At 37.3% G+C, this 14,143-nt stretch overlaps 1 protein-coding gene across 5 annotated transcripts in view; it reads left to right on the top strand.

The window, feature by feature from the left end:
- The window catches only part of GAPVD1 (GTPase activating protein and VPS9 domains 1), a 75,145-nt gene that overhangs the window by 23,600 nt on the left and 37,402 nt on the right, over nt 1-14,143 (top strand). For all 5 annotated transcript variants that reach the window (XM_045563975.1, XM_045563977.1, XM_045563978.1 and 2 more), the window contains exons 3-8: nt 4,383-4,600; nt 6,576-7,419; nt 8,326-8,412; nt 9,532-9,666; nt 9,811-10,000; nt 13,429-13,589. In XM_045563975.1, the coding sequence (XP_045419931.1) occupies nt 4,416-4,600; nt 6,576-7,419; nt 8,326-8,412; nt 9,532-9,666; nt 9,811-10,000; nt 13,429-13,589 (1,602 nt within the window). In that variant the 5' untranslated portion in view covers nt 4,383-4,415. The remainder of the gene's footprint in view (nt 1-4,382; nt 4,601-6,575; nt 7,420-8,325; nt 8,413-9,531; nt 9,667-9,810; nt 10,001-13,428; nt 13,590-14,143) is intronic.

Raw genomic sequence — 14,143 nt, 5'->3', positions numbered from 1 at the left:
GGCCTCAAGTTATACTGTTGCTTAGCCTCCCAAAGTGCTAGGATTACAGTTGTGAGCCACCATGCCTGGCCCCAAGTTTCTTAACTCTGACTTCTGTGTACCTTCTGTCTTGGTAGCCTTATCTCTCATTATGCACTTTCTCCCCTCCCCCCATCCTCACTCTTAACACTCAGAAACATACATGGCCCCAAACTGTAGCAAGCCTTGTATGGGTCTCTAAATATACTTTTTTTTCCCCCTTTTTTCTTTTCATTCCCAATAATTGCATTATCTGAATATACTTTATGTTACATATATATGCCTTTGCTTGATTAATTTCTTCTATCTGGAATTCTGCCGCTACCTGTCTGGCAAATACTTGTCTTCTTTTTTCTCTTTCTTCTTTTTTTCTTTTTTGCAAATACTTGTCTTTAAGTCTAGGTTTAGGAATTTACCTCCCAACATTCCTTCTCTTCTATTTTATGTTGTACAGACTGCTAGCATGATACCTATAATATTTTTTGGCAACCATTTGTTTGCATGCCTGCCTCATTCTATCAGTTAAGAAAATTCTTGAGGGCCCAGATTAGGTTTTCTCCTTTTTTTGTTTTCCTAGTACCTACTATGTTGCTTGTACGAGGCAGAAAATAAATGCAGAAGTTTTGTCCGTATTTTATGTATAAAAAAACTGAGGTTCAGAGAATATAATTATATGCACGGGGTAACAGAACTAGTTAATGAAGCATATAGTTTTTGGGTTTTTTTTTGTCTTTGAGACAAGGTCTTGCTTTGTCACCCAAGATGGAGTGCAGTGGCCTGATCATAGCTCACTGCAGCCTCAAACTACTGGGTTTAAGCAATCCTCATGCCTCAGCCTCCTGCCTAGCTAATTTTTAATTTTTTTGTAGGGATGGGGTCTCACTATGTTGCCCAAGCTGGTCTCAAACTCCTAGCCTCAAGTGATCCTCCCACCTCAGACTCCCGAAGTGCTGGGATTACAGGTGTGAGCCATTGTGCCCAGCTGAACAATGTATTAATAGTTTTTTCACAGCCCATTTCAATACTGTTTTCATTAACTGTGATACTTCTCTTAGTTAAACCATAACTTCTCACTGTTATGAGATACTTCTTCATGGTTATAACCATTAGAACAATGATTCTGTTCTTAGCCTGTGGACTTAGAGCCCTCTAGAGTTTCCACATGGAAGTCTACGAAGTCATCTGTGCATTTTCTGTAAACTGAATTAATAAGACTATTATATGTACATATGCCACTAATTTTTTTAAGGTACATAAACGCTTTTGTGACTAATTCAACAGAGAATCATCTTTATGAAGTAGACTTAGTGATATCTTTTCAGAGGAAAGCCATGTGAGGACCTAGTGCTGGAGATTTAGAATAATAGCTTTGCATAGTTTGCTGGGGAATCCATAAGGTATAGGAATGTGTTTTGAAAGCAATTAAATTCAGGTTATGTGGTGATACCTGAAATTTTCCTAGTTATCAGTAGTATATTAACATAAGAAAATTTAAAAATTGCTGAAATTGAAATTTAAAATTGATAAATCTATTTCTTTAAAGATGGCTTTAAGTATGTTTCCACTTGCCTAGCATATGTTTAATTGTTTTTGTTTTTGTTTTTGTTTTTGAGACCGTTTCCCTTTGTTGCCCCGGCAAGAGTGCCATGGCGTCAGCTTAGCTCACAGCAACCTCAAACTACTGGGCTCAAGCAATCCTCCTGCTTCAGCCTTCTGAGTAGCTGGGACTACAGGCAAGCATCACCATGCCCGGCTAATTTTTTCTATTTTTAGTAGAGATGGGGTCTTGCTCACGCTGGAATCACACTCCTGACCTCAAACTATTTATTCTCCTGCCTCAGCTTCCAGAGTAGCTGGAACTGCAGGCATGTACCACCATGCACAGCTAATATTTCTATTTTTTGTAGAGACAAAGTCTCACTATGTTGATCAGGCTAGTTTCCAACTCCTGGCCTCTTGCAGTCCTTCTGCCTCAGCCTCCCAAAGTGCTGTGATTATGGATGTGAGTTGCTGCACCTGGCCTGAGAAATCTTTTTTTTTTTGAGAGAGAGAGAAAGTCTGTTGCCTGAGCTAAAGTGTGGTGGCATCAGCCTAGCTCACAGCAACTGAGAAATCTTTTTCTTTTGATTTTTTTTTTTTTTTTTTTGAGACAAGAGCCTCACTCTTGCCCTGAGTAGAGTGTGGTGGTGTCAGCCTAGCTCACAGCAGCCTCCAACTCCTAGGCTCAAGCAATCCTCCTGCCTCAGCCTCCTGAGTAGCTGGGACTACAGGCACAATACCGAGCTAATTTTTCTATTTTTAGTAGAGACGAGGTCTCATTCTTCCTCAGGCTGGTCTCAAACTCCTGAGCTCAAGTGATCCCCCTGCTTCGGCCTCCCAGAGTGCTAGGATTACAAGCGTGAGCCACCTCGCCCAGCCAAGAAATCCTTTTCTAACTTAATGACCATCTGCTGTCTGGACGCACAGTATCATGTTCTGTCATCTGTGCCACAGGTGTTTCTATTGTTGATATAAAAGATCTGTGGTCTGGCAGGCATTCTAGGTTCAAGGGTATTGCTTAAATAATAATGCTTTAAAATATGTATGCTAGTTGTATCTGTTTGTTTAGCTACTAGATAAACAAGAGTAGTGTGAGTTCATTCATTTCTTTGGCAAATATTTATTTAGTTCCTGCTTCGAACTAGGCCCTCTCCTAGCCCCTGAGATTACAGCTCTGAGTAAACAGAACAGACAAGGCTTGGCTCTGGTGGCATTTACCTTTTAGTGGGGAAGGCATACAACAAGTATGATTATCACAGAAGTAGATATTTGTAATATAATGCTAGATAGGGGCAAGTGCTTTTTAAAAAGGCTGAAAGAGGGAGTAAGAAGTGATTTTCTATTTTAGAAAGAGTTGTCTGAGAAGGCCTTTCTAAGTAGACGTTTGAGTGGAGAGACCTGAATGGAGTGAAGGCACTAGCCTTGCAGCTGTCTGGAGGAATAGCCTTCCAGACAGAGAGGGATCAGCAAATGCAGAAGCTCTGAGAAAGGAGTGTACTTGGCCTGTTCAAGGGATAGCAAGGAGGCAGGTGTGTCTGGAGCTATGTGAACTAGGGTAGGATGGTAGGAAATGATATTGGAGAAGTAGCCAGGGGTAGATCATGTAGAACCTTCAGATTTCATTCTATTGTAAAATAAAGCCTTTGAGTGGTTTTTAGAGGGGAATAAAGTGATCTGACTTAAGTGTAAAGGTTTCCCTATGTAGAGAACAGACTCTAGAAGTACAAGAAAAGAAGCAGACAGATCAGTTAGAAGGTGGTAGTTATAGACCTCCTGGTGAGAGATGATGGTTAGTGATGGGGGTGGAGAAACACAGCCAGATTTGAGATTTATTGTTTGTTTGTTTATTTATTTTGAGACAAAGTCTTGCTCTGTTCCCCAGGCTACAGTGCAGTGGCATCATCATAGCTCACTGCAACCTCAAACTCCTTGGCTGAAGACATTTTCCTGCCTCAGCCTCCCAAGTAGCTGGGAGTTCAGGCATGTGCCACCACGCCTGGCTAATTTTTTTTTTTTTCCTGTAGAGATGGAGTCTCATTCTTGCTCAGGCTGGTCTTGAACTCCTGGCCTCAATCCTCACGCCTTCGCCTCCCAGAGTGCTAGGATTATAGGTGTGAGCCACTGTGCCTGGCCCAAGATTTATTTTGAAGGTAGAATCAACAAGAAATGAGCACAGTGGCTCATGCCTAAAATCTATTCACTTTTTGGGGGGCTGAGGTGGGAGGATTGCTTGAGGCCAGGAGTTTGAGACAAGCCTGGGCAACATCGTCAGACCCTATCTCTAAAAAAAAAAAAACAAACAAAAAAAACTTTAATAAGCCAGGCATGGTATAGTGTACACCTGTAGTCCTAGTTACTTGGAAGGCTGAGATGGGAGGATCGCTTGAGCCCAGGAGTTAGAGGTGATAGTGTGCTGCAGTTGGGACAGTGCATTCCAGCCGGGGTGACAGAGCAAGATACTATCTCCAAAAAAAGCAAAAATTAAAAATAAATAAATAGACACTGAACTTGAAGGATATACAGTTTTTAAAATGGCTATCTCTGAGCAGTGGCCTTATTAGAGCTAAAGTTTTTTTTATTTGTTTTGCTTATCTGTATTTACCAATTTTCTATATTGAGCCTGTAATGTTCTGCAATAAAAAATATACAGATTACTTTAAAATTAGTTAACAGTAATACTCAATGTAACCTAATTCTTAATATGTTCTATCCCTTTTGATTTTAGAAAACAATTTAAGTTTCAGATGTCTTGAGGGATTGAAAAGAAAAAAACAGAAAATAATTTAAGTGACACAAGGTTTTAAATTTTGTCTTTTAACTCTTAGTGATCAGCCTTTGTACCTTTTCCACATTTGAAAATGGTGAAGCTGGATATTCATACTCTGGCTCATCACCTGAAGCAGGAACGCTTATACGTAAACTCTGAGAAGCAGCTCATTCAGAGGCTCAATGCAGATGTACTCAAGACAGCTGAGAAGTTGTATCGTACAGCATGGATTGCGAAGCAGCAGAGAATAAATTTGGATCGGCTTATCATAACCAGGTAAAGAAAAGATTTTCAGATCTTAAATTTTGTGAACCACTGTGATTCTGTGCTAACTGTAAATAAACAAATCTAATTCCAACACCATGCATGGTTTAAGATAGTTTAAATCAACATTAAGGTGCGTCTTTGCTTATTATACATACATAATTTATTTTATTAACTTAGGCACTAATATAGAAAATTATAACTTAAGCATTAATATTTTATACCACACCAATTAGTTTTGTGTCTTTGTATATATGAAATTTTATTGTTTTTTTGTATGTTTGTTTGTTTTTTTGAGACAGAGTCTCCATTGCCTGGGCTAGAGTGCTGTGGTGTCAGCCTAGCTCACAGCAACCTCAAACTCCTGGGCTCAAGCGAACCTTCTGCCTCAGCCTCCCAAGTAACTGGGACTACAGGCATGTGCCACCATGCCCGGCTAATTTTTTCTATATATTTTTAGTTGTCCAGCTAATTTCTTTCTATTTTTAGTAGAGATGAGGTCTCGCTCTTGCTCAGGCTGGTTGTGAACTCCTGACCTCAAGTGATCTGCCTGCCTCAGCCTCCCAGAGTGCTAGGATTACAGGTGTGAGCCACTGTGCCCGGACAAATTTTATTGTTATAGAGAGTAAATTATCCTGTGTTCTATTTCCTCCTAATATTATTTAATATATACATTTCCATGTTTTGTTACTGTATGGCTACATTTCAGGTTTGGAAACCACATGTTTTATTTTGTTAATACATCATTGTTCTGTTGTTATGAGAGGAACAATGTTTAGCTGTAAGAATAGTGGTGCTGAGGAATAATGTTGAGAAAAGAAGCTAGACACAGAAGAATACATACTGTATGGTTCTATCTGTAAGAAATTCAAAAAGAGGCAGGGCTGATCTTTGATGATAGAAATCAGAGTAATGATTACTTCTGGGGCTTTGGAGGGTGGGATTGACTGGGAAAGGGCATGTGGAAACATTCATTTGGGGTGGTTAAAATGTCCCATGTCTTCATCTGAGTGGTGGTTACATGGGTCCGTAGCTGTGTAAAAAATGATCAAACTGAACACTTGAGATTTGTGCACTTTGCTTTATTTTACCTCAGTAAAAGTAAGTTGAACAAAAAAAGAATGGTGCTGCTGGTGAACATTGTTGTATTTTTTTTCTGCCATCTTTAGGGCTTATTTTATTTTATTTTTAGTTTTTTTTTTTTTTTTTGAGACAGTCTTGCTCTGTTGCCTGGGCTAGAGTGCGGTGGCATCATCATAGCTCACTGCAACCTCAAGTTCCTGGACTCAAGTGGTCCTCCTGCCTCAGCCTCCCAAGTAGCTGGGACTACAGGCCTGTGCCACCACGCCTGGCTAATTTTTTCTATTTTTAGTAGAGATGGGGTCTTGCCTGTTGCTCAGGCTGTTCTCAGAGTCCTGAGATCAAGCAATCCTCCTGTCTTGGCCTCCCAGAGTGCTAGGATTATCAGCATGAGCCACCACCCAGCCTTTTGGGGCTTATTTTATTAGGATTTGTTTCCAGAAGTAGAAATCCTGGTTGAAGGATGTGATTCTACATCTCATTACATACTGACATGTTGCTGTTATGAAAGGTTCAACAATATACCTGATATGAGCTTAGTTTTGATTATTTTTTAGTATTGAATATTTGTAAACTTTCTTGTGTCCATAAATAAGCAGTTTAACTGTAGGTAATTTTTAATTTAATCCATAAGAGTGCATCTCTTGGCAATAGCTGCTAGGACCTACAAATTGACACTTTTCATTGAACCTGATTTAATATGAAGAAATTGTCCTCCTTTGTATCCTTTATCTTTGTCTTCTTTTACCCATTCGGATACTGTTAATCTAAAGGGCTTTAGCAATGTAGAGTAGAGTGATCTCATTGTTGGGACTAAATCAATGTGCACATTCCTGTTTCAGCATAGCGTATGTGTTATATTATTATTACCATTAATGTTATTTTGCTTGTTTGCACATTTTTTTAGTGCTGAGGCTTCCCCTGCTGAATGTTGCCAACATGCCAAGATTTTGGAAGATACACAGTTTGTTGATGGATATAAGCAGTTGGGATTTCAGGAGACTGCTTATGGAGAATTCTTGAGTCGATTAAGGGAAAATCCTCGTCTCATTGCCTCTTCTTTGGTTGCTGGAGAGAAACTTAATCAGGAGAACACACAAAGTGTTATTTATACAGTTTTTACCTCCCTGTATGGCAACTGCATTATGCAAGAAGATGAAAGCTACCTCCTTCAGGTTTTGCGATACTTGATTGAATTTGAACTTAAAGAAAGTGACAACCCCAGGCGACTTTTGAGGAGAGGAACTTGTGCCTTCAGTATCTTATTTAAACTTTTTTCTGAAGGACTGTTTTCTGCCAAACTTTTCCTCACAGCTACTTTACATGAGCCAATCATGCAACTGCTTGTTGAAGATGAAGATCACTTGGAAACAGATCCAAACAAGCTAATTGAGAGGTTTTCCCCATCGCAACAGGAAAAACTCTTTGGGGAGAAAGGCTCAGATAGATTTAGGCAAAAGGTTCAAGAGATGGTAGAGTCCAATGAAGCCAAACTAGTGGCTTTGGTGAACAAATTTATTGGTTATCTCAAACAGAACACATATTGCTTTCCACATAGTTTGAGGTGGATTGTGTCACAGATGTACAAAACCCTCTCCTGTGTAGATAGACTGGAAGTTGGGGAGGTCAGGGCAATGTGTACTGATCTCCTGTTGGCCTGCTTCATTTGTCCTGCAGTGGTCAATCCAGAACAGTATGGAATAATTTCTGATGCTCCTATTAATGAAGTGGCACGATTTAATCTGATGCAGGTATGTTTTGCTATTATTATTAATGTGACATTCACTTTAAAATCAGTTGATTGGGCTCTTGGGCTGGGAACAAAAAATATGATGACAGTATTCATATATTGTTACCATTCTCTTTTTTTTCTTTTTCTCACACGACTTAGAGTCAATCTTACCATTCTTATTTCTCAAACTGTCCTAAATATTTGCTGCTTATGAAATAAAACCATTAATATTGGGATTTTAAAATATTGTAGTCATAAAACATTTTGTTAGTTTTTACATGGAATTCTCACACATTGGAATGTATAGTTGATTAGATTGTCTAGAACAAGTCCACCATCCCTTTTCCATAATTTCAAAATCCAGAATGATTGAAAACTAAGAGTGTCTTCTATATTTCATTTGGTGGTAAAATCTAAGCTGAACTAACATGAAGCTATTTATTTATTGTTATTTCATTTAGTGTTAGTGAATACTCATGTTTTGTTGCAGAAATGTTAATACACCACCCTACGTACCAGACATGTTGTATATATGCACCAAATTACCTTAATCACTTAATTTTAACTTGAAGTAGTTTAATGAGTGAGTCAGCTTTTACAATTAATTTAGAAATTTTTAACACGTGGAAAGTACAATATCAGAAACAAATGTATTGTACTTTTATTTCTTAATCTTAATTGTATGTGTTGAAGAGAAATCAAAGTAAAATTTTCTATCTCTTCTGTATAATTCTTAACCTAAAAATAATAAAAGGTGACATAAACAAGATACACGTTTTATCAGGCACCCATTTTTGTATGCCCAGTCAAGTGGTGTGAATGTGAATATGAAACAGAGTTTTAGAATAGAATATAAGTGCTTTCATAGAGAGGAATTTGTGAGTCTCTATAGCCCGTGTCTCCCTACCACTGCTTTGGGTTACAGGTTGGCCGCCTTTTGCAGCAGTTAGCAATGACTGGATCTGAAGAGGGAGATCCTCGAACAAAGAGCAGCCTTGGAAAATTTGACAAAGTAAGAATGAATACTATACTATGTGAAATACCATTTAGAGAAAATTCTGCCAAAGTATTAGTGAACATAATTATTGGCTATAAATCTTGTCCTTAGATGATAATTAAATTCGGTGTTCTTTTAATTAGTTACAATGTTGGATCAGGAGAATTTAAAGAAAGATGTCACTAAAGATTATTAACTCTCACAGAAGTATTAAGGAGATGCTATTATAATGAGATTCAAAGAGCTATTAAGATTTTTATTTTATTTTTGAGACAGTTTTGCTCTGTTACCCTGGGTGGAGTGCACTGGCATCATCACAGCTCACTGCAACCTCAAACTCCTGGACTCAAGCAATCCTCTTGCCTCAGCCTCCTGAGTAGCTGGGACTACAGGCACACACTAAGACTCCTGGCTAGACTCCTGGCTAATTCTGGCTAATTTTTCTATTTTTAGTAGAGATGGGGTCTCACTCTTGCTCAGACTGGTCTCTAACTCCTGAGATCAAGCAGTCTTCCCGCCTTACCTCACCTGGCCAAGATTATTTTATTTTAAAAAGTTTGCTTTTAAAAGATTGTCACTAAATCAAATCTATAGATATATGAATCAGCAATAATTATATGATTTTAAGTATATTCCATAAGCTAACATTTATAACATTATTCAGTTAATTTAATTAAATAAAATTTTAATCAGTCATATTTTGAGGTTTTACATTCAATCTAGTTTAAAATTCAAGGATTATACAGTGACATTTCCCTTCCACCTCTCATCTCTCGCCTTTATTTCCTCCCCAAAAGGTTCTTGATGTTATATCTTTTGTGTCTCCTTCTAGAGGTCTTATATATACACAAAAAATTCCTAAAAGTACTGTGTTCTCCCATTCATCCCACCCCTCCCTTTTCACAATGGGAGCATAGTGTGTATACTGTTCTGTGTCATGTTTGTTTTGTTTACCAGAATATCTTGGAGATTATTCTGTATCATTACATAAAGAGTTTACTTTTTAACAATGTTTGATAAAATACGATTTTTGAGACATTAAATTTTTTGTGTGGTTGTCCACCTTAATCAGAAATTTTGTTCTAATATTTTAAAGGGGAAGTATTTCACTGTGATCTTTTCCTGTTTTAACAGAGCTGTGTTGCTGCTTTCCTTGATGTTGTGATTGGGGGCCGTGCAGTGGAAACCCCTCCAATGTCTTCTGTTAATCTTCTGGAAGGGTTGAGCAGAACCGTGGTTTATATAACCTACAGTCAGCTTATTACTCTGGTAATGCCTTTATTGTTTAATAGGATTTTCTCAGAAGCCTTGTGGTTAAGCATAAGCAGAGGCATAGATGAGTACATTGTATGAGAAATATATATTGTGTTTGAAATATTGATTCCACTAGCTAATGTCCTATATTTTTGTCAGGTCAATTTTATGAAGAGTGTGATGTCTGGAGATCAACTGAGAGAAGATAGAATGGCTCTTGACAATTTATTGGCAAACCTACCCCAGGCCAAGCCAGGAAAAAGCAGCAGTTTAGAAATGACTCCTTACAATACTCCTCAGCTATCTCCAGCAACCACTCCAGCAAATAAAAAGAATCGATTACCTATAGGTAAAGAGAATTTCTCATATTGGAGCTTTCCGTTAAATTTAACATGTCTTTATTAACCTTTGTTATTGCTCAGTGTTTTGGAGTATAGTTTTAAATACCATGGAAAAGTATTTCTTTTCATGTTTACTGATGGAATTTCAATTTCTAAAAATCATACCTGGTTAGTTAAGGTTTATCAGTAGATTTTAGCTTTATCTAGACATACTTTTCATAAGTAATTGAAATCATGCCACTCACAGTATACTTTGTTTAAATTTTAGTGTCTTGGCTGGGTGTGGTGGCTCATGCCTATAATCCCAGCACTTTGGAAGACCAGGGTAGGAGGGTCGCCAGAGGCCAGCTGTTTGAGACCAGCCCGAGCAACCTAGCGAGACCCTGTCTCTACCCAAGAAAAAAAAAAAAAAAGGTTATTTGGGATGGTGGTGCATGCCTGTAGTCCAGCCACTCAGGACACTGAGGCAGGAGGATCTCTTCAACCCAGAAATTTGAAGTTACAGTGAGCTATAATCGTGCCATTGCATTCTAGTGTGGGTGACAGAGTGAGACCCTGTCTCTAAAAAAAAAAATTTATTGTCTTGGGAAAATTTTGAAAATGTTGTAGTCATTTTTTGAGTTATGTAGCCCTCTCCTTTCTACAAAGTTTTAAATAATAATATTATTTTAGAAGTTTCCATCAATAAAGTGGAAAATAATAGTTACTATTTTTTCATTATTTTTATTAATAATCAGTCTTTTGTCAATTGAGCTAAGATATCTCAATGTTATAAAGTAGAAGTTTCATTTATTTTGTTTATTCATTTTTTTAAGAATTATGTTTAAGCAAGCTTTATTCACTTAGTAAAGGTTTATTATCCATATATCTACCAAAAAATTAATTGAGCATGTACTATGCACCAGACATTGAGTAAGCACTTTATAAATGTTGTTTCATTTCATCCACACAAAAATCCTATGACAGTAGGTATTATCACCATCTTGCGCATGAAGCACTGCATTACACTGGTGATACAAAGAGCATTAGGACATGCCCTTACTCTCAAGTCAGCTGCTGATAGTTTAGTTGGGACAAACAAGAAAAGACCAGTACCTGTCAGCATACTAAGTGTTTGGATGGAGATGAGCCCCTCAGGGGGTCTGGGGACACCTAACTTAGGCACTTGATGGTGGTATTAGAAGATCTTTTCTCTTGAAGGATGAATGGGAGTTAGACAAAATAAACAAGACAGGTCTAAAGTGTTTAAGCCAGGGGACCAGCAGTATTTTAGTGCCTGCCTAATTATAATGAGGATCTCAGCAACACTTCGCGATGAATACTTTTTGTTTTTGTTTTTCTTTTTCTTTTTAATAGAGATAGGGTCTCACTCTGTCACCCAGGCTAGAGTGCAGTGGCATAATCATAGCTCAGTGCAACCTCAAACGCCTGGACTCAGGTGATCCTCCTGCCTCAGCCTTTTAAATAGCTGGGACTAAAGGCATGTGCCACTATGCCTGGCTAATTTTTAAAAATTTTTTGTAGGAACAGGGGTCTGTTGGTCAGGCTGGTCTTGAACTCCTGGCCTCAAGCCATCCTCCCCGCTTGGCTTCAAAAAGTGTTGGGATTACAGGTGTGAGCCACCTCACCTGTTTCTACCTTACATTTAACGTAGTATGGAATTGTGTTATCAACAGGAATATGGCATCATGTTCTTCAAGTCTGTGGCTTTCTTCATCATCCCAAAATGTCAGTTTTCATAATTAAAAATAAAAAAAAATTGAAATGTTATACTTAATGGTTTTTAGCATTATGGGCTATTTGTACTCTGTTAACATGAAGAAATAAATGATTTTTGGTAAATAAGAGATTTCCCCCCCTCATTCACTGCTGTAAATTAGTTTTTTAATTTCACATCATCAAAAAGTGTCATTAAATATGGATCTGATGGAAAATAAATTTCAATTGTTTGCTCATTATTATTTTTTTGTATAGTCATGTGATCTGGTCATTGCATTTATTTCATATTTTTAAAAAATGTGTCCATTGTTCAAAGGGTTGATTTTCTTTCTATTTAATGCTTTCGCAACATAGGACAACAGTTAGTAGCCATCACTGCCTGGGATTCCTCAGCTACCAATCTTACTGCTCATATTATACTAGTGACCCCATTTGTTGGGTAATAGGCTGTTCTTCCTCTTCTTACATGATTTTATTTAAGAAATAGTTTACAAAAATGTGCTTTATGTGCATGTTGCTTTTGCTTTATGTAAATTGCTACATGAAACTTGATTACTTGGGTTTTTATAAATTATACTTATAAAGATTGTTACTTAAGATTCATAGCCCTGCTCACAAAATTAAATTTAAGTTGATAATTCAGTAGGATAATGAGGGCTGGCAAATAAAGATGTGAGTGAACCTGTTTTAGACTTTTGGAAATTGGTGTGTGCTCTGAATTTTCAGACTAAAAGTGTTTAATGAACAGATCTACAGTGTTGTGAAGAAAGGTGATTGTTTATCTTTCTGTCAAGTAGGTTAGCTTTCACTGAAAGTGAAATTGAAAGACTTTTGTTACCATAGGATGTTTTTGCTTTATGTCTGTACTGTTGATTATTTTGCACTGAAGAGAATTTTTATTTAGTATTCTGGTTGTATTGAGTTTTATTGCCCTCTGAAAGAAAATGGAAAATATAAAACTCATAGAGAAATTGTCACAAACTGTCTAAATCTTTCAGTGTCCAAAAGTTTTTGAAAGATTTATAAGATAAATTATTTTAGAAGAAAGTATTAACTTTTTTACTTTTAGACAGAGGTAAAAAACCAAGAGTAATTGAAACTTTTATTGCTTTAAATTGTTTCCATAAAACCAATAGGACCTTGTATTCAAACTTAAGGAGATCTTCTCTCCTACATCTTTAGAAAGAGGTTAATACATTTCTTGGGAGAAAAATGTGCTTTGAAAAACTGATTATTTTGTCAAAGTTTTCCTAATTAAATTATATGACTTTAAATGGCTATCAAGTTTCCATTTGAAATTTTCTAATGCTTACTAAGTTCAATTATTAGTATGGGAGATCTCTGTCAGTTAAATCATTTTACAGAAAAAATAGTAAAAATGTCTTTAAAAAATAAGAAATAAGGTAATGTTTTTCTTGTCATCCGAGTCTGAAATTGATTGAGACACGTTTGCTGTTCTGCATGTGTGATCATACGTGGACTTAAATCACTGTCCTGGTTATCAGTTTGAAGGATAAGCTGTACGTACTAGTCATCACTAGAGTAACTGGGAGGATCTAGTTTTTGGTTTTGTTTTGTTTTTTCCTTATTTATGTTTTTACCACTCTTGTGCATGCGCAAATGTTCTGCACTAATAGGAAATATAGTTTCATATTTAGTGTGCTATTTTCTTAATTTTGTCTTCCTCTAAATTATTTTATTTGAAATTTTTTATTAGCAACTCGGAGCAGAAGCCGCACCAACATGCTAATGGACCTACATATGGACCATGAAGGATCATCTCAAGAAACCATCCCAGAGGTGCAACCAGAAGAGGTGCTGGTCATTTCCTTAGGGACAGGGCCCCAGCTTACTCCAGGGATGATGTCAGAAAATGAGGTATGAACGTACATGGTCACATGCTTCTATTAATTAGTATTGATGTCTTAGTCCATTTCGGCTGCTATAATAAAACACCAAAGGCTGGTTGTCTTATCACAATAGAAATTTACTTCTCACAATTCAGAAGGCTAGAAGTCCAAGATCAAGGCAGATATAGTGTCTACTGAGGTCTATTTCCTGGTTCATAGATGGTGCCTTCTTGCTGTGTCCTTGGGCCTATTTTATAAAGGCACTAATTGCATTCAGGAGGACTCTGCCCTCATGACCTAGTCACCTCCACAAAGGCCTAATCTGCACATACCATCATCACCTTGAGGTTAGGATTTCGACATACAAATTTTAGAGGAGTACAAACATTCAGACCATAGCAGTGAATTTAATGCATATTCTTCATTATCTTCAGTAAGCCTACCATGACACACCATCACGTGTTGAGCATTTGATGAGCAGTTGTGGAGGCCCTTCACATTAATACATCTGTGGCACTGAAGTTGGTGAATAGGTGCAAACAAAAGGAATTTTTGTAGCAGTAGCAGAAGAAAGAGGAAGCC

This window comes from Lemur catta, chromosome 10 (assembly GCF_020740605.2).
Source record: "Lemur catta isolate mLemCat1 chromosome 10, mLemCat1.pri, whole genome shotgun sequence".
Lineage (NCBI taxonomy): Eukaryota > Metazoa > Chordata > Mammalia > Primates > Lemuridae > Lemur > Lemur catta.
The sequence above is the reverse complement of the archived record's forward strand: the minus strand, read 5'-3'. Positions and strand labels throughout refer to the sequence as shown.